Raw genomic sequence first — 18,116 nt, forward strand, 5'->3', positions numbered from 1 at the left:
TCCACTGTCTACTTGGTGGGCACGGTAGGCTGGTAGAGATTTGCCTCCACTCTTTAATACCATAATAAAAACGAAATAATAAGCTAAAAAAACCCGAAATTATTAGCACTGAGCCTTCAGGAGATACATCCAAAACGAGCTTTGATGTATTTCACAGCTATAGGGCTTCGTTACGCTGTCTTTAATTCACATAGTTTTCTTTTCTTTAACTGTCTGTCGATATGTGCGTATCTGAGGATCCTGGCAAAGCTGTACCTCAGCCTCCAAGTGTTGTAAGTAATTAAGTAAGTTTATTTATTTATTAAATACTTTTCACATACAAACAGTCAAAAAGTAGTGTAAAAAAAACAAGTAAAAGAACTAAAAAATGAAGTGGCATAAAAACAAGAAAAAAAAACACCTGTATGGTGTTCAGACGCTGAATTCATTTCTTTTACACCATCTTTACTGTAGACCCCGTCTACATGTCTCTGAGCAGTAACTTCATTTCAGTTGACGTCAGGTCAGCGATTCCTCTCTGATATCCCAGCTTGACTCGGCGCAGAGCAAACCATCTCCAGCCGAGATGAACTGAGTCATCTCTTGGGTTTGAAAGCCTCACCTTTACTCCTCCAAACATACCTCTGGTCATTGTGACCAAGCATCTCAGTCTTTGTCTCATCTCTCCATAAAACCTTTCTCCAGAAGGCATCTGGCTTGTCCATTTGGGCAGCTGCAAATTTTAGTTGAACATACAGTATAGGTGTCGATTTTGGAACAGGGGCTCCACCAGGGGGAGCAGTGATTCTGCCAATTACGCTGACACCATTGAATGCACAGGTTCACCTGACACAGATGTGCCGGGGAAGATACTGCAGAAGCAAACAGTTTTTGATCATGCAGTTTATTATGCTTGACTGTGTTGTTTTTCTTTCGATGTGTGTTCCTTATGTATCTAAACAATCTGGCTGTAACCTTTTTTGAAAAGCAAAAGGTGTGGGAAACGACAATAGGAGCCAAGACTAAACTGGAAGGGTTGCAAGATGATTAACAAAATTAGGAGTTTTCTCAAGTTTTCTTTTTCTTTTATTGATTATTTTTGTAATCAAAGCATGAAAGGCATACATTCTTGATTTATTTCTCTTTTAAATCCTGCTGTGTGGTATTTTTCTTACTGTCATAGCAACTAAAGAGTCTACATGCAAAAATATATAATTAATACCGCCCCCATTAGCACCACCAGCAGCATAAAAGCCTAAAATGACATCTAGAGCCCAACCTGTAACCAGCTATCAGGATATTGATGAGTTAAACGGCTCCGCTCCCATTTGTGACCCCCCCCCCCCCGGATCCTGCAGGCTCTGCTGACCTCTTTGTGGATCCATAACGTGGTCAAAGTCACACTCCTCTACTGGTTGCACTGGCTGTTATATCACCATGGAAACAATGACATCACTGCAGGATGGGGCTGATGCATGCCAGGGAACATCTACTGCTATGATGAGGTTGGGGGCTGAAAATAAAGGGTGCAGAAAGCCAGCAGTTGCTTTCAGTTAAACTCAACCCTGAATTGCCTTAAAAGGGGGAACATCAGTTTGCAGGTGTGGGTTACTTAAAATGAACTGCATAGCACACATTAATGAACTTACTGTTGTCATTGTTTTCGAGTGAGGAGCATTTAGATTACATAAAGTGAATATATTGTCATGGTTACTATGATGATGACTAAGCACCTGTATGGGTTTGTTTGTGTGATGAACACATATCAGTTCAGCCTACATCGTGTTTTGGTGACAGCTGCAGCAGGCAATGTGTTTAACTAATGCACATATGTACAAATTTAAAGGATTTTTTTCAAGCTTGGAGAAATTTTGGAAGGGTCAAGGAAATTAGCTCAGAAATTACTAACAGAAATAATAAGTTAAAGTTAAGTTAAAACCTACCAAGTATAACTTACATACACCAGTTAGACATCACATTATGACCATTACGACAAGCATAAGGATTTGAGCAAGTTTGACAAACTGGCCAGATTGTGATAGCTAGATGAATCGTTCCGAGCATCTCCGAACCTGCAGCTCCTCTGGGTGTTCCCAGTCTGCAGTGATCAGTTTCTGTTGAAAGTGATACAAGGAAGGAACAGCACTGAACCAGAGACAGGGTCATGGGTGGCCACAGGTCAATGATGCACATGGGCAGCTAAGGCTGGCCCGTATGGTCTGATCCAGCACACAAGCTACTGCATATCAAATTGTTCATCACAGCTTGTTGCAGAAGAACGTGCATAGCCACAGACCAGTCAGAGTGCCCATGCTAACCTCTATCCACAAGTTCCCACAATGGGTACATGAGCAGCAGAACCGGACCATGAACGATGGAAGAAGATGGCCTCGTCTGATGAATCAGGTTTTCTTTTACATCATGTGGATAGATGGGTTCATGTGCATTGCTCACATGACCGGCAAGTGTCATGGTTTGAAAACAAACTATGTATCTAAGCACTGAAGACCATGTGCACCAGTTCATGGAAAAAGTACTCCCTGCTGGCTGTGGACTCTTTCTGCAGGATAATGCACCCTGCCACAAAGTAAAAATGGTTCAGGAATGGCCTCAAAATTCCCCAGATCGCAATCTAATCCAGCATCTATGACGTGCTGGACAAAAGTCTGATCCATGGAGCCTCCACCTCAAAACTTACAGGACTTATCAGTCAAATCAGTCATCCAGTGTTGTTATATTGTCCTCTTTAGGGACATGTATGTGGACATGTTGAAAAGTTTATTAGTAAAACTGTATATATGAACCCCAATCATTACTGACAAATTAAAGAGGTTTAAGGAGGTTATATTCCACAGTCCCACAATTTTACGATCCCTTTTGAGGAACAACTTATCAGCGGTGGGGAGGAAGAACTCCCTTTTAACAGGTAAGAGTCCTTCATGAAACCCAAGAGCTCGGGGAGAGGCAGCCATCCACCATGACTGGAAGAGTGTGATGGAGAAGAGAAGAGAAAAAATAGAGCACCGAGACACGAGGCAGCAACATAAAAGACATTTTAAAAAACTAAGTAATCATCAATCGTCAAGTTTTATGAGTCGATAAAAATCTTATTTTACCATGTATGAGTCTAGCTCATCTTCTTGGCAGGAGATACATGGACAGATCTGGACTGTGACCAAAGAAAGGGAAGGAGACCCGGATACAGTCACTTAGATCTCTTGAAGCAGTTATTTGATAGGAATGCAGATACATAGTGATGTAAACACAGCAAAAAGAAAGGCTGGTGACATTAGTTTTTGATACTCAGGTTATTGTTTAAAGTATTAATAAATAAAAAGTAGGACACAAACAACCTTGAGCTTTTTTACAGTTTTATTATCACGTGATTTAAAATATTTAATGTATTTTTACTGAGTAATATCAACATTATCTAGAAAACAGTGCTTTTGAAAGAGGTGCTAATATAATCTCAGGGCACCTCTACCCCAGTTATTACGGCACTTAATCTGTAAGGAGTGGATATCACCCCTGCCTCGTGTTCACGGCTGTGAGTTTGTGTGTGCGCGTGCCTCGCTCATCGTGCTGCTCTCCAGCATTTACACAGTTCATTCACACTTCGCTGAAGGCACTCATTACGCTTCATACCCCCCCAGCCCCCCGCCACATGTTCTGCTGAGTCAGCAAAACATAATCTGTCCATCTGCTGCCAGAGGAGGAAGCCACTGGATTCTGGGTTGATTACAGGTCACGGGAAACTTTTTTGTCCTTTAGTACTTCACAGTTCTTCTGTTCAGTGTGACAGTCAGCCATCATTCAGTGCACCAATGCGCGTGTAACAAGCTGATTTGCTTGAAAAAAGACACGAACAATAAATAAAATATCTATATCTCTATAACACGTTCATTTCATACAGATATTCAGTAGATACTATCGTGAGATTAGTCTGCTCAAAAGCAAATAGAAGAGATTAAATGATACTGTTAATCTGTAGTGTGGTGTAGAAAATCTTACCTAGTGACCGTGCTGATCCTAGCTGCAAACACAAAGGTTCTCCAACACACACACACATTCAAACACACACTCGGCCTCTCCCACAGAGGATTAAGGCCAGGTTGGCCTACTGAGACAGGCTGCCAGAGATTCCATCCTCCATCCTAAATGGATGGTGACATTCCGATGTGAGTGGCGCTCTACGGAGGCATGATGGGTGACCCAGATTGGGGTGGGGTTGGAAGGGGGGATGAGGTGCAGACAGGGAGGGAAATGTGGTGGGATTAGAGCTTGGGTGGTGCGATGAGATGCTGGGGGTGGAAGGTAGAGAGGAGCGCAGCAGGGGGTCATGAGAGCGCGAGACGATGACAGTAAAAGAGGAAAGAAAGACGAAGAAGAGAAACCCACTCATGTCCGATTAGCCTCAGGCTTGCTGCCACACCTTCTCTTCTTCTTCTCTGCGAGCGATCACGCTGGAACGTTTCATTTAAGGCATCAAACTCGAGATGTGATGGAATTTGACGGATCACTTTTGACTCCTAGTGCTGTTGAGCTAACCCTCTAAGCATTAGAAAAATGTGATGGTCCTCATGCTGTGCTATTGCTGTTAGGATTGTATCTAAAAAATGCCTAAAAATATAAAGATCAAACTTCATTTTGTTGCACTTTGTCTGTTCAACCCTGCAGAGTGTATTTCTTAAAGTATCTTGTGTCTTAAAAGAGAGGGATTGCTGTGGGAAACATGAGAGGAAAACCGTTATAGGGCTTTTCATCACTGCAGAATACGCCTAATTTTTTGGTGTTGTGGTTGGAAAATAGCCACTGCAGACTTTATCCCTTTCTAACACACTAAGACTGGTAAACAACCAAGGGGAACCGGTGCGAGAGGGCAATGTCGAATCATGTTAAGTGTGCGAGGATGACAGGGTGTGCCTGGAGAGCAAGGTCTGGAGAGTTGGCAAAGCCAAACAACAGAAAAAAATAGACAATTTGGCGTGACTTCAGTATAAAGTGTTACTTAAGTCCAAAGGTCACAGAATAAATTAAGTATAATTCTAATCTGGGGATTTAAAAAAATCAGAATTTGCTTGTTTATACACTCACCAAACACCATATTAAGACCATATTAAAGTAATAGCATCACAGAGTTGTTATTTCCAACTACTCATCCATGATGAGAATCTCCATCTCCACCACATCCCAAAGGTGCTCTACCAGACTGAGATCTGCTGACTGCAGAAGCCATTTGAGTACAGTGAACTCGGTGAACTTTCTGACACCTGATGGGTGTGTTATGGGTACACTGTGGACATAAATGGATGGACATAGTCAGCAACAATACTCAGGTAGGGTGTGGTAATTAAAGGATGCTCAGTTGGTACTAAGGAGGCCATAAGGAGGCCAAAAGGTGCCAAGAAAATATCCACCACATCATTACACCACCAGCCTGAATCGTGATAAGGCAAGATGGATCCATGCTTTTATGTTGTTTAAATCAAGTTACATCTGAATGTCACAAAAATTGAGACTCACCAGACCAGGCAACAATTTTCCAATTTTCTGTTGTGTAGTTTTGGCAAATCTGTGTGAACTGTAGCCTCAGTTTCCTGCTTAGCTGACAGGAGTGGCACTCAGTGTGGTCTTCTTGAGATTACTTGAGTTACTGTTACCATCCTATCCGTTGAAAGGAGTCTGGCTATTCTCCTCAGGATATTTGCTCTTTCATATCATTCTCTGTATACTGATCACTGTTGAATGGAGGATGCAGAATGGAGAACAAATCACCTTTCTTCCTCATTTTGATGTTCAGTTTAAACTTCAGCAGGTCGTCCTGATCATGTCTGGATGCTGTTTAGAAGCACACCAATTTCTTGAATGTCTTTGCTTTAATTTTATTTATCAGTATCCTTAAGAAGTATGGAAAAAATACATGTTCTGCTCCTAAGGTCAATGTGTAATTTAATAGTACTATAAACAGGCAGTACTCTTTAATTGAAGATTTTAATTGGCCCAAAACTCTGTAAATTAACCTGTTTTTTTACTCAACGTCTTTATTTAAACAGCCAGGGTTTATGACATCCTTTGCAGGGACAATGTGTGAATGCCAAGTGTGGCACAATATTGCTGAAAAAGAAGCTAAAAGCAGGTCAGAGCGGTTCTGAACCACCATGAGCACCATGTGGCTGTCAGCGCACCAGTTTTCTTCCTTAGCAACAGCTGGGACTAGACTGAGCCCTGGGCTGAGATTTTTAGTCTCAGACAGTTTGGCCTAGTATCTTTGAGTGTCAGTAGGTCTTCCTTCTACTCCTTCTTCATCTCTCTCTCTCCCTCTCTGTCTGAGCCTCACACTGCAGCAGACATTAGCCCCGATCACTGCGGGCCTGTCATCATGCGACGCTGCAGAGTGGGAAAGGAGACAGGAAAGGAGTGTAAGGATGAGGCGACACAATTGCTGGCGTGATGGTTATTTTTATTCCATAGTTTGGGGGTATAATAGATGTATTAACATTCTGCTGAAAGTCTGACTGACCGGCCCCTGCCTGCATGAAGGTTGTGCCTCAGAAGGGAGAGGAAGAAGAAAGGAGTCTTCTTGATGGTTTGTTATGATGAAATAATTTGCAGCTGCTTGTTTATAATGATCCTGTTTAGGGAGAATGGCAGACACGGGAGGCAACATTATGTGTTTGCTCTGGAGGGTAAAACATAGCTTTAAGTGAGGCTTGATTAAAACGTAGATACTTCAGCAGCACGTACTTGAATGCAGCAAAGCTTTTTGTTATTGTAATTGGTGGAAATGTGGTCGCTGTGTTATATTCCGAGATTTGTGTGCATATTGAGCACTTGTTTGCTACTGAAAGGGTGAGCCTGTCAAACCCATCTGCCGGGCGCCCCCCCCCCCCTCCCCACTACCCTTAAGGCCCGTTGTGGTTGCCATGGTAACAGCCTCCTTATGGGATATCAAGGGTGTGTTCAACCACGGTGTCATAGCCTCTCTACAGCAGAGTGTCACATATTTTGGATTAAAAATTGAGAGAATTTGTTTGTTTTTTACTAATCATCTGCTTTTTTTCCATCCCTGCACTCTGTGGGGGAGGCAGGGGGGGTTAATCCAAATAATCGTACAATGAAGGCATGTATTTTATCAGGCGGTGTTGCCATATACACCTTTATGATAAAAGCAAGACCAAACAAAGAAACTAATGAATCATGACAAATGAGATGCACATATTCTCCCTCCTGTCTCAGCACGTGGATGCTGAGACAAAGGCCGGCCGGTAAAGCATCAGCGTAGCACAGTGCTCCCCCTAGTGGCCAATTCTGTAACCTTCACCACGCAGGGGGTTTTCTCCCTCTTATTGTTGCAGCAAAGACTCATCTCTGCCAAGACTCATCTGTTTATTATTATTATTGTTATATAATACGTTGTCTTTTCTCCCGCCCCCCACCCTTAGACACAACAGGTGACCCTTCCCCTCCCCGGATTCCCAGCAGGCAGGTATGGCAGACGGTCAGCAGCCAGAGGGGCACTGGGCCTCCAACGGCCAGGAGAATGGCGAGAATGGCTACTCCGCCTACAGCTCGGCCTATAGAGAGAATGGATACCACGGGGGCGGGGCGGCTGCGCATCCTGGGACGTCAGGTAGGCGTGCGGTGTGTTTGCGAGTGTGTGCAAAAGCATGTGCATGCAAAGTTGTATCAATGGCATTGATTGGAGTGCCTGCACACACCACCAGATGGGTCTACAGCTGTGAGGATTGTGATTGGCTCCATCATGCTGGGCAAGAGCAGTCAATCCCATGAAGGCACTTGAACAAATGAAAGTGTTTTGATTGAATGAGTGCTGAACATGGACAGTCTGCTGTAGCTGTGTTAACAAAGGCAGAAGGACATTGGGGAAGGTACAGTGATGGCTCTTTGGTGGGTGTAAAATTGGTGATTCCCAAACGGTGTTAAGTGGAAGGATCAGCTCAACTCGTCTGACAAAGTAGAATTACAATAAGATTTAAGAGCGCAGTGGACCGGATTGAAATTGAGCACAAAAGTTAACAAATAGCAAAAAATGAAAGTAGCCAAAAAGGGGAAAAAAGTTATCAAAAAAGTTATGATTATAAACCTACTAGGCTATAGATAAACTGTCTCGAACAGTTATAATCATCATCAGCAATCAGCAAATGCACAAAACTGGAGGGTTAAATTATTATATAATTGCAGTATATTATTATACTGTGAAAAAGTCTTGAGCCAGCCTCTTTTCTTTATATTTTACTAGGAGAATGGGAAATAGGTGCAGTGATTATTGAAATGTCCAAACATCCATGGAAATGCAGTAAAGTTTCTAATGAGCTTGAAAGTCGATATTGGTGTGACCAGCTTTATTCTTCAGCTTTATTCTTTTCTAACATTTATGATTTTGGCAGTGAGTTTAAGATCATTGTCATGCTGAAAATGAAGCTCTTGCCAATCGACTGCTTCAATGATGTTAAGTTCCAGGCTGTGGAGAGGCCAGTCAATCAAACGATGAAGCTGCTGCCAATCAGATCGTTTCCAGATTGTATTGCACAGTCAAAATCTGATGCTACTTTTCTGTGTCTACATTTTGACAAGACTTCCAACACCACTGGCTGACATGCAGCTCAAACCGTGACAGAGCCTCCACCGTGTTTCACAGATGGCTGTAGACGGCTGTCACTCTCGTTCCTCTCTACTGACCTCCTCCAAACATAGTCAATATTTTAGGGTTTGGGTTTTTTTAAGCCTGATACTTCTTGTTTTGCCCAGTTTCTTCAATTATTTTTAAGGACACACTGCACACCATGATGAGATATGCAAATTTTTCAAAATCTCTTTGGAAATCACATTGTTGGTGCAAAAATACTATTTTATGTGAAACTGTGTTATCTTTGGTATTTTTCAGAGTTTCAACTAAAGAAATGAGAACAAATTATGTGTTTTTATGACAGGCTGCTAGTAACAAAGTGTCTAAAGATACAATTTAAAATTGGCTCTTTGCCAAGTTGTCTGTTATATGTAGACACAATACAACTGGTTCATTCCTTGAGTGTTTTATACTTGAATGATTCACAGGTCAGTGTAAGTGGCTAGCAAACAAAAACATTCCTCTTAAAATGGTCAGGTACAACGGCTGGACTGAAAATGCCAATGTCCAACTAATCACTTGAAAGTCCTTCAGAAAACCTGGAGAACTATTGTTCAAGAGCCCTTTAAAAATAAAAATTAAGTCTGGCTCCATTCGAGCAAAATATAAAGAAACAAGGGGTGGCTTTAAGACTTTTGCAAAGCACTATACATTGTTTAAAGTCTATTCTCAACCAAATTAGTTGCCTGCAAAAAAAAAAAAAGACAACATTAAACAGACAGCATTACATCTACATGGAAACAGCATCAAGATCCACTTCTCTGCGGTCCAGCGCCTGCATGATATAAGGGTTCCAGCAATGTTTGCTGCCAATAAACAATTAAATTGTTTACTAAAAGCATTCATAAAAAGTTGAGCTGAATAAATAAATACCAAGAAAACTGAATGAATAAACCCTTAAAACAGACAGAGAAAAACTAGGCAAGAAATAAGCTTGTAATTTAGATAATGCAGTGCTACAACACCATGTTAGAATTTAAATGAGAACCAATGATATTTGTGCCACCGTCTAACAAGTACATTTGGAAAGTTTATGATGTGTTGATCTTGGGTGTATTCTGCCTTATAAAGCTTAATAAAATGTTTTTAAAAAAAAGAGTTTCTCTGCATCATTTGGGTAAGTTAGTGAGTCTGTTTGCATTTATCCTCAACGGGCAGCAAACAAAAGGCCCAACTTATTAAATCTCAGAGAAAGCGTCCAGTCTTGTGCTGAGCAATTACCATTCATGAAGCACACACAACCTGCCAAGCTCTGAATTCAAAGGGAGACCTCACAAAGAGATAAGGTCAGCAGAGTGAATCGTCTTCATTTCCTTCCTCCCATCCATGTCTTGTCTTCCCGGTGTGTGTGTGTGTCTCTCTCTCTCTCTCTCCTTCGCAGTGGATGACTCAGCCAATTTGCCTCCCTCCCCTCCCCCCTCTCCATCCGCTGAGCAGATTGGGCCCGTGGCACAAGGTACACCTATACACACTTAAAGCCAATCCAGGCTATCCAGGTTGACGGTGTGAATGGCTGTGAGAGTGGCACAAAAGTCTCTAAAAGACACCCAAGCACACTTGTCCCTAGGATTTAAAGATGGGGCACCCTCTTCCTCCTCTCTCTCTTTCCTTTTCCCCCTACCGTTTAATTTCACGGTGCTCTGTCTGCATGCCAGCTGATCGTCATATCACCTTTAAGGAGTTTGGAGCATGCATAGCATGCCGCCCTGTCCTGTCCACACTCCTGCATTGGTTTAAAACACATAACAGTTAGTTGAGTCGTGAACCCTGCACACAAGGACTAGGCAACACAAACACTCTTCCTCCATTCAGGCAATGGTACATTACCAGCCACTGGAGTCCTTCATTTCATTAGTCTGCTTTCCACCCCTCAGCATCTCCTCTGTTGTTCCCTATCTCACTCTGTGTATTGATTTTTTCCAAGTCTGACTTTCAGCTATTTAACATATCTGCGTGTTTCTTCTTGACATGTGGCATGCAATTACAAAAGTGTAGCGTTGTATAGTCTCACTGCATGGTTTAGGGTTAGTTTCTTTACTCAGTGTCTGAAATTTAGATCTGTGGGATAATGAGATATGCTCATAGACCGTATTAAAAAGATTGAAATAGCTACTTTGACAGCTGGTTTGTGAAGTAATGCTTTTTTTTCAGTCATTGCCATCTTAGCTTTTTGAAACCTGAGGTGGGAGAGAATGAATCTGACTCTGAGGTCGCGCGCTTAATCATACACTGATTTCGTGTAATGTTGACTTTAAATGGCTTTTCTACTCAATAAGAATTGAAGCTAGTACATGAGACGCCACACTCTTCAGGAAAATGTCTGTTGGGGTTGTAAAAGACGTGACAAATAAGGTTGTTATTGTTCCATCTGCTAGACGAGTCGCCCCGTTCTGGCCAACAGGTTTAAAGTTATACTATCTAAACTTTGTACCGCTAGATCTCAGTAAATTATAGATTGCAATCAAGGATTGATATAGGACAAACATGTTTTAGTCATCAAAGACAGATAAAAAATATTAAAATTAGACTGTACCCCATAACCGACGAGGCTGGTCGATATGTTTCTGCTTCTGTGTGTGTAAGAAGTGCAATGTTGTACACACTATATTTTAAGATACTTGAATAATATCAACACTTAGCAATAAATAAGGAAAAAGAAGGAAATCTAATACAGTCAATTAACAATCAGTTTAATATTTTGTAGTCACCTCAAAAGCTTTGGGCACTATTCACCTGTAGTAAGTGCTCTCACACGGCAAAAGCAACTCCGGACCAGATCGCCCGATGGTGTAGGCAGTTAGGCCACTGTTTACCTCAGCTGTCAATGCTGGGTGAGAGGCATCGTGCTTTATTTACTTAGAAGGAGGCTGTAAAACTTTGTGAAAGGAGGTCAATACAGGTCAGTGAATCAAGGAAGCTCATTTCTCTCCAATGACAGTGATACTGAGGTCAGTTATTGAGGCTATCCTGAAATTTTATGTTAGTGAGTGCTGCTGTTAGCCTCACTTAGCTGCTATTAGCCTCTGTTACCTGCTGTTAGTGAAACTTTCTTTGAAGTGAATGTAACATTGTTGGACTCAGACATTTAGTGAATAAACTCTCATACCATGTAAGAACCTAATCAAACTGTTAATCAGAAGTAAAGTGTGAGTTTTATTAGCCTATAACCAGCTGTTGTTATTTTTAGCCAGCTCATTGTCAGTTATGGGCAAATATATAAACCGTTCTTCCTAGCAACTGCATTCAAGATGGCAGGGTGACATGGCAGCTTCCACAAACCAGCACCCACTCATATGTACTTTTAATAGCTTAATAATAACTTATCTATGTATATTTATAAGTACAATATCCCTTTTTTTATATTAAATAACCTCAAAATACAAATACCGACTTAACTTTAAGGCACTTTTCTGACACAGAGGCTATGCCCATCTTTTACGTACAGTCTATGAATAAAAAGACAGATGGCTTAGAGCAGGGGTCCCAGTCCACGAGGGCCGGTGTCCCTGCAGGTTTTAGATCTCACCCTGGGTCAACACACCTGAATCACACGATTAGTTCATTACCAGGCCTCTGGAGAACTTCAAGACATGTTGAGGAGGTCATTTATCCATTTAAATCAGCTGTGCTGGATCAAGGACACATCTAAAACCTGCAGGGACACCGGCCCTCGTGGACTGGGATTGGGGACCCCTGTTATATACTGTTATATACTATTGTAGTAAGATGCTGTAACCGCTTCTACATCTAGTATGCAAACCGTTAAATATTATGTATTTAATTATAAAGACCAAGCTAGAAGTCTTGTCGATTGCATCCCATGCATCTCCATCAGAGCTGAAAGTATCTTGTAAACCATGTAATCCCAGTTTTGTCATCCTCCATGTCTCATCTATGCGTCTTCCTTCCCCGCCCAAAGATGATCAAGTAGAGGTTGTCAGTCAACAGCAGGATGAGAAGGAGGAGGCTCCAGAGGAGCTCAACAGTCACCAAGAGGATGTGACATATGAGCAGCCAAGAGATTTGCTCTTAGAACAAACAAATTATTTAACAGAGCCCCAGGCTTTGGGCTTCCAGCAAGCCCAAACCCCTGAGGCCCTCAATGGAGGAAGTCATCAAGGTGATCACAACCCATCACAAAAAGGTGTGTGTGGTTTTCTGTGTGTGCATACAGTTTGTGTGAGAGTACAGCGTGAGTGTACGTCTGCCCGTAACCTATTTTGCATGCTCCTCTTGTGTTCTGTAGCGGGTTCAAAAACTCTTAATGAACTGTAATGCAACTGAGGCTTTGCTGCCAGCCTTCCTGCAGCTTTGTTGCCCTGAAATCCTTAAGCTTCCGCTTCAATACCTGAAGTTGCAAAATGACGTGGCAGCATTTTGAGTTTGTGCTTTTTCATCCAAAACATTACCATTTGCTTTCCATCGGAGCGACATCAGAACGCCCGATCAACCACATTACAGTCAATCCATTTCTGCACCTTTGTATTGCCAGCTACATTGCAAATGCAAATATCATTGTCTAAACTGTAAAGCCTTGTAGATGTAATTGTTGCTAGAATTATCGCTCTTTATATTTTTTATGTGGGTTTTGCTGGAATAATTGTGTGTGAAGCAGCTGTTTCTGAGAGTACCCACATGTATGGGTGCCTCACAAATCAGTCCTGAATGTATTTTGAGTCTGTTGTATCACTGCTTTCAGTTTCACTGTTGTTTTCATTTCATCCCAGAGCAAAAGTTAATTTCCTATTGTTGCTAAAAACACACTTAGGATAATAAGATTCACCCTCATTGCTCATCACTATTGTGAAACTTAATAAAGATTATATTGCAAATATTAGTTTTATAATTTGTGCACTGTAACAATTCATTCATATCCACAGTATGCCAATGTTTGCAGTAGAAATTGCAGTAACACCATTTATACATCAAATAAAAGTAACTTATTTTGATCACCATGTTGATGACCATATTTTATAAATCCTCCTGTATTGCAATAGGAATTCAGTGTGTTCGGGTATCATTTTCTTCTTGTCATCTAACATCATGCAACTCATTCCTTCATTCCAGTTCTGCACGCTATATTAGGTGCTGTGATCCCCCCTCTGTGCTGTTGTGGCCTGCCACAAAATACACTGTGCTGTGTGTATTGCTTGATGGAGAGCTACTGTATCTATGTGCAGACGGCGCCGGCTTGACTGTATTGGCTAGCTTTTGTGGATGCTGCAAGCAAAGCTTTTAGCTAACATGACCCGACACAAAGTTGTACAGTATCCTTCAAACTCGCAGCCCAGCCAGAAGAGAGAGTCAGTAAACCATCTTGTGAGTCCACTATGAAGGAAGATGAACCATCGCCACCTGAGAAACAAAGAGCAAAGGCAGAAGGAGAAGAACCTGCCTCGACTGGCCCTCCCCTTCTTTCTGATAGAGAGAAACCTCTCCCCTGCACTTCCTCAACAGAGCAGGGTAATCAAGACAGAGAGGGTGGGAAGGAAGAGGTCACTGACAGAAAATTACTTTCAGAGTCTAAAGAAAAAGAAGCAAAAGAAGTTGTTGTGACAGAGGCCTCATCAGAACTTATGGCAGAAGAAAAAGAAGAAGCAGGAATTATCTTACCAAGTGAGTCAGGGTCAAATATGAATGAAAGCAAAGAAAAAACTGATGTTTTTGAGGCGGTTAATAAGGAGGACCAGCATGGTGCAAATGACTGTAGATTGCATGACACACCACTGCTCACTGATATTCAAAAAACAGACCTTTCGCAAGAAACTCTGACGTCAAGTCCAGAACTTGACAGATCGGATGTTTTTGTAGAACACGTGTCAGGATCAAAAACCTACTTTGACACATCCATGGAGGGTCGAGAAGAAGAGTTGCCACAAACCCAGAGCTATTATGAGCTCAGCACAACGGCAGAGACAAAATTAAGTGGAGATGATGAAAACATTGTGCAGAATATGGAGAAACAACAAAAGCAAAATGTCAACACATCTTCTGGTAAACTGGGACTGGAACAAAGAAGTCTTTCCTTGAACATTACTGTTGGGTCTTCAGCCGGACAGACGGTGAAGGAAGAGAAATCAAGGATCTTCATGGGAAGCTTGTATCCAATCAGTGGAAGCTATGATGAATCAGAGGTTTATCCGTCAACTCCATCTGTGGTGAGCCATCCACCTACATTTCCACCAGCTGTCTCCATTACCCCAACTAACACTGAAACACCTGAAAATATCCCCACCGTGGCAGATGAGCCCTTACCTTATGATAAGCACACAGATAGTTCTAAACAATCAGGAAGCCTCTCTGAGATGTTGGACCTGGCTGGTGCCCTACCTCGTCCATCCCTGGAGAGGATGGAGGTTGACTACATGAGAAGAAAGTCAGTGCCCGCCAATGTATCTGCCCTTGTGGGAAGTTCTTTAGCCAAGCTTGCCTTGACAGATCAAGCCCCAAGTGTTTTCTCACAAGAAAACCAGCTGGAGGAGGTGGGCTACTGTGTCTTCAGTGAGTATTCAGGGCCCATGCCTTCTCCCGCTGATGTACCCAGTCCCGGGGATTCTCCACACCAGCGTTTCCCTTCTGTAGAGGGGGAAGTAGAGGAGGATCTAGGGGATTTGAAAGCAAAAGATGTTTCAAAAGGAATACAACAACAAGATTACAAAGAGGTTACCCCTGTGATCTCTCAAATACCAGTGGTAGAAAAGAAAGGCTCACCAGTAAAGTCTAACCTGATCCTTGAAAAAGCTGTAACCAGTGGAATAAAACCGGATCGGCTAAGAATCCCAATGACTACTTCAAAAGACAGACTGAGTGAATTTCGTTTGGAGACTGGGTTGCCAGGGAACATAAAGATTCAAGCTATCCCTGAGGTAGATGTTGAAAAAGACCCATCAAGAGAAGCTTCACCTATCCCACCAGACAGTTCGTTCACTTTCGCGCCTACAGAAACTGGAACCAAGGTTCCTCCAACTCCAACAACCCCCAAGTCCCCAGATGACACATCATCAGAAACCCAAACTGCAGGAGAGAAAGCACAGAAAGATGACCCATCAGAGCTAAAAGCATCTGAAAACGTTGATAATAAACAGTCAGAGTTAGACAAAGAAAATCTGAAGCCTGAGCAGAAAGAATCTGAAGAAAGAAGTGATGAACCAGAAATGCCAAACAAAGACTTGGCTTCAGGATTATCTCAGTCTTTAGAAGAGAGCACAGACAAAGCTAAGACAATCCAAAGTGGGCAACAGACCTCAAACACTGCTCAGGATTTAATTACTACAAAGCACACAGATGAGAAAAATGACCAAAACCAGCAGCAAAAAAGCAGTCTGGTGAAAGGCTCACCGAAGCTCCAAATATCTTCTCCGATCATCATTATCCCTCAAGCACAAATAGATGAAGAAGCAGAGGAGGAAGATGATATTGAGATTGCAGAGGAGCCTCAAGAGATAATGGAAGAAGCCCAAGAGCCGGATGAAACAAGGAAGAGTCAAACTGAAGAAGCTGGGAAGGAAGAGCAAAAGACAGAACAAGTGAGACTGATGGTGGATGACCAGATGTTGGAAGAAGATCCAAAGTCTGGAGCAGAAGAATGGAGTCACAGCGCCCAAAACAGTGACGAACCTGCAACAGACAGTTCGCACTTGTCTCCCTGCTCTGACCACGAGCTGACACAGCAAACAGAGGAAGGAGGCAGAGAAGACATGGAGGCAGATAAAATAGAAGAGGACTTAGACACAGATAAGGTGAAAGGGAAGACAGACGAGTACGAAGGGGTGAAGAAAGAGGAAACAAAGGAGGAAAAGGAAGGAACGGAAGATCATAAAATGATAGAAGAAGAGGATGGAAAGAAGGTGAGGAAGGTGGAGGAGGAGACCTCGGATGTTCTTAGCCAGACCGATCAAGCACCTAACGATGAAACCACCATGGACGTGTCCATCCTAGATACAGACAGTGGCTGGATGGATTCACAAGGTACCCAGAGTAAACCTGTTAATAAATCACTTGTTTAAAAAAAGATTAAAAGCCTTTAAATGTTTATTTAGTTTAATAATTTTGGTTTAAAAACTTGCTAGCACCAGAAAACTTGTTTGGAAATGTGTCTTTTGTGCTAAGCTAGCTCCTAGCTAGCAAGGAGCGTGGAGAATTAGCCCTCTGTTGATCCTTCTCCACTGCAGATGATGACAAAAGTATTATGACTGAGCAAATCGAAGCCCTTCCTCAGCCCCAGAGCTCGACCAATAAGCCTGTGGTGGTGGACAGACCCGCTAAACGGGGCCCCGGCAGATCAAGGGCCACCACTGAGTCTAAAGTATCCCGCAAAGTACTGAGCCACCATCCACCAAGAGAGGAGATAAAGAAGAAAAAAGGTTCCAATTCTGTATTTACGCCTGAAATTTATAATCCTTGTCATCTAACCGAGGTATGCATGTCGGTATAACCTTGTCTCTCCTCTCTGCTAGTAGGCATCAGGAGGGCTGACCAGAGTAAGGTGTCAGCCCTCCAAAGTCATTCCCCGTCTCGAAAGGGTGTAGCCAAAGCGGCGGCCAGACATCCTAGGCCTGCTCTGCTTCACGGCTCTGCTAGACGCAAGGCCACAGGTGAACACTTTTCACCCGGAGTCAGTGCCGTGGATAGAGAGAGAGCAACACCCAAATAATTAAAGCATTTTTTCAAATGTAAATCAGTTTTGGATATGTGGCGTTTGATGTCTTTGCTCTCTCTCCATTGATGGCTCATTGAGGAATCAAGCAAGGTGCAGTGTAGCTGGCAAACATCATGTGCTGCTGATTTATTTTTTAAAGTTCTGTCATGTCTGGTCTGCTTTGGGTTTCTTTTTCAGTTTTATTTTTCTAAAAGCTTTAAACATGCTTTGTTTTTTCTCATTTTGTCAAACATGGAGTATTTGTTCCCGCTCTGCTTCAAATTCATGCTTTTATTTTTTTCTGCTCAGTGATGATGTTATTCATTGTGACTGGTATTGAATAACTCTGGTTTAACACTTGTGTGCGTGTGTATGTCTCCTGAAAATGGCCGCATGTTTGAAGGTTGTGTGTTCTGTCAACAAGCGAAGTGAGGGTGACGTGAAATGTCGTGATACGTGTACAGAAGGTGCTTCTGTAATATGAATGTGCTCATATGTCCACTTTTTCACCTTGTATTCAGCAAATGTGCATTTGTGTGTGTCACACTGATGAACATGTTTGCTTCACAGGTGTGGAGCACCATCAGCCCCTCAGTGTGGCCCACCAGTCCAGGGAGAGGACCACTGTAAGTATAACAAGTCAACGTTTATTATTTTTTGTCTTTCAATTGAAATCCTCACAAAGTTAAGGTTATTCCAAGAGTGTTTTCATCATCTCTCAGTAATATTGATCCCTAAAAGACCGCTTTCTTCTTATTGGCTACCCCTCACCTGGATTCCCGTGTGATTCCCATGTGTGCCTTTTTATTTTGGGGTTACTGCCTTCCTATAAGCTCAAATGGCTGGCTATTC

General features: G+C 42.3%; 1 protein-coding gene across 3 annotated transcripts in view; it reads left to right on the forward strand.

The window, feature by feature from the left end:
• LOC113015603 (microtubule-associated protein 2) overlaps positions 1-18,116 on the forward strand; it is a 50,224-nt gene that overhangs the window by 19,305 nt on the left and 12,803 nt on the right. For 2 of the 3 annotated variants that reach the window (XM_026157637.1, XM_026157638.1), the window contains exons 3-8: positions 7,422-7,609; positions 10,008-10,082; positions 13,913-16,594; positions 16,798-16,989; positions 17,083-17,220; positions 17,835-17,890. In XM_026157637.1, coding sequence (XP_026013422.1) covers positions 7,468-7,609; positions 10,008-10,082; positions 13,913-16,594; positions 16,798-16,989; positions 17,083-17,220; positions 17,835-17,890 — 3,285 coding nt within the window. In that variant the 5' untranslated portion in view covers positions 7,422-7,467. Of the gene's footprint in view, positions 1-7,421; positions 7,610-10,007; positions 10,083-12,545; positions 12,771-13,912; positions 16,595-16,797; positions 16,990-17,082; positions 17,221-17,834; positions 17,891-18,116 lie in introns of all 3 variants that reach the window. The other variant, XM_026157639.1, reaches the window with a different exon arrangement.

This window comes from Astatotilapia calliptera, chromosome 23 (assembly GCF_900246225.1).
Source record: "Astatotilapia calliptera chromosome 23, fAstCal1.2, whole genome shotgun sequence".
NCBI classification, from domain to species: Eukaryota; Metazoa; Chordata; class Actinopteri; order Cichliformes; family Cichlidae; genus Astatotilapia; species Astatotilapia calliptera.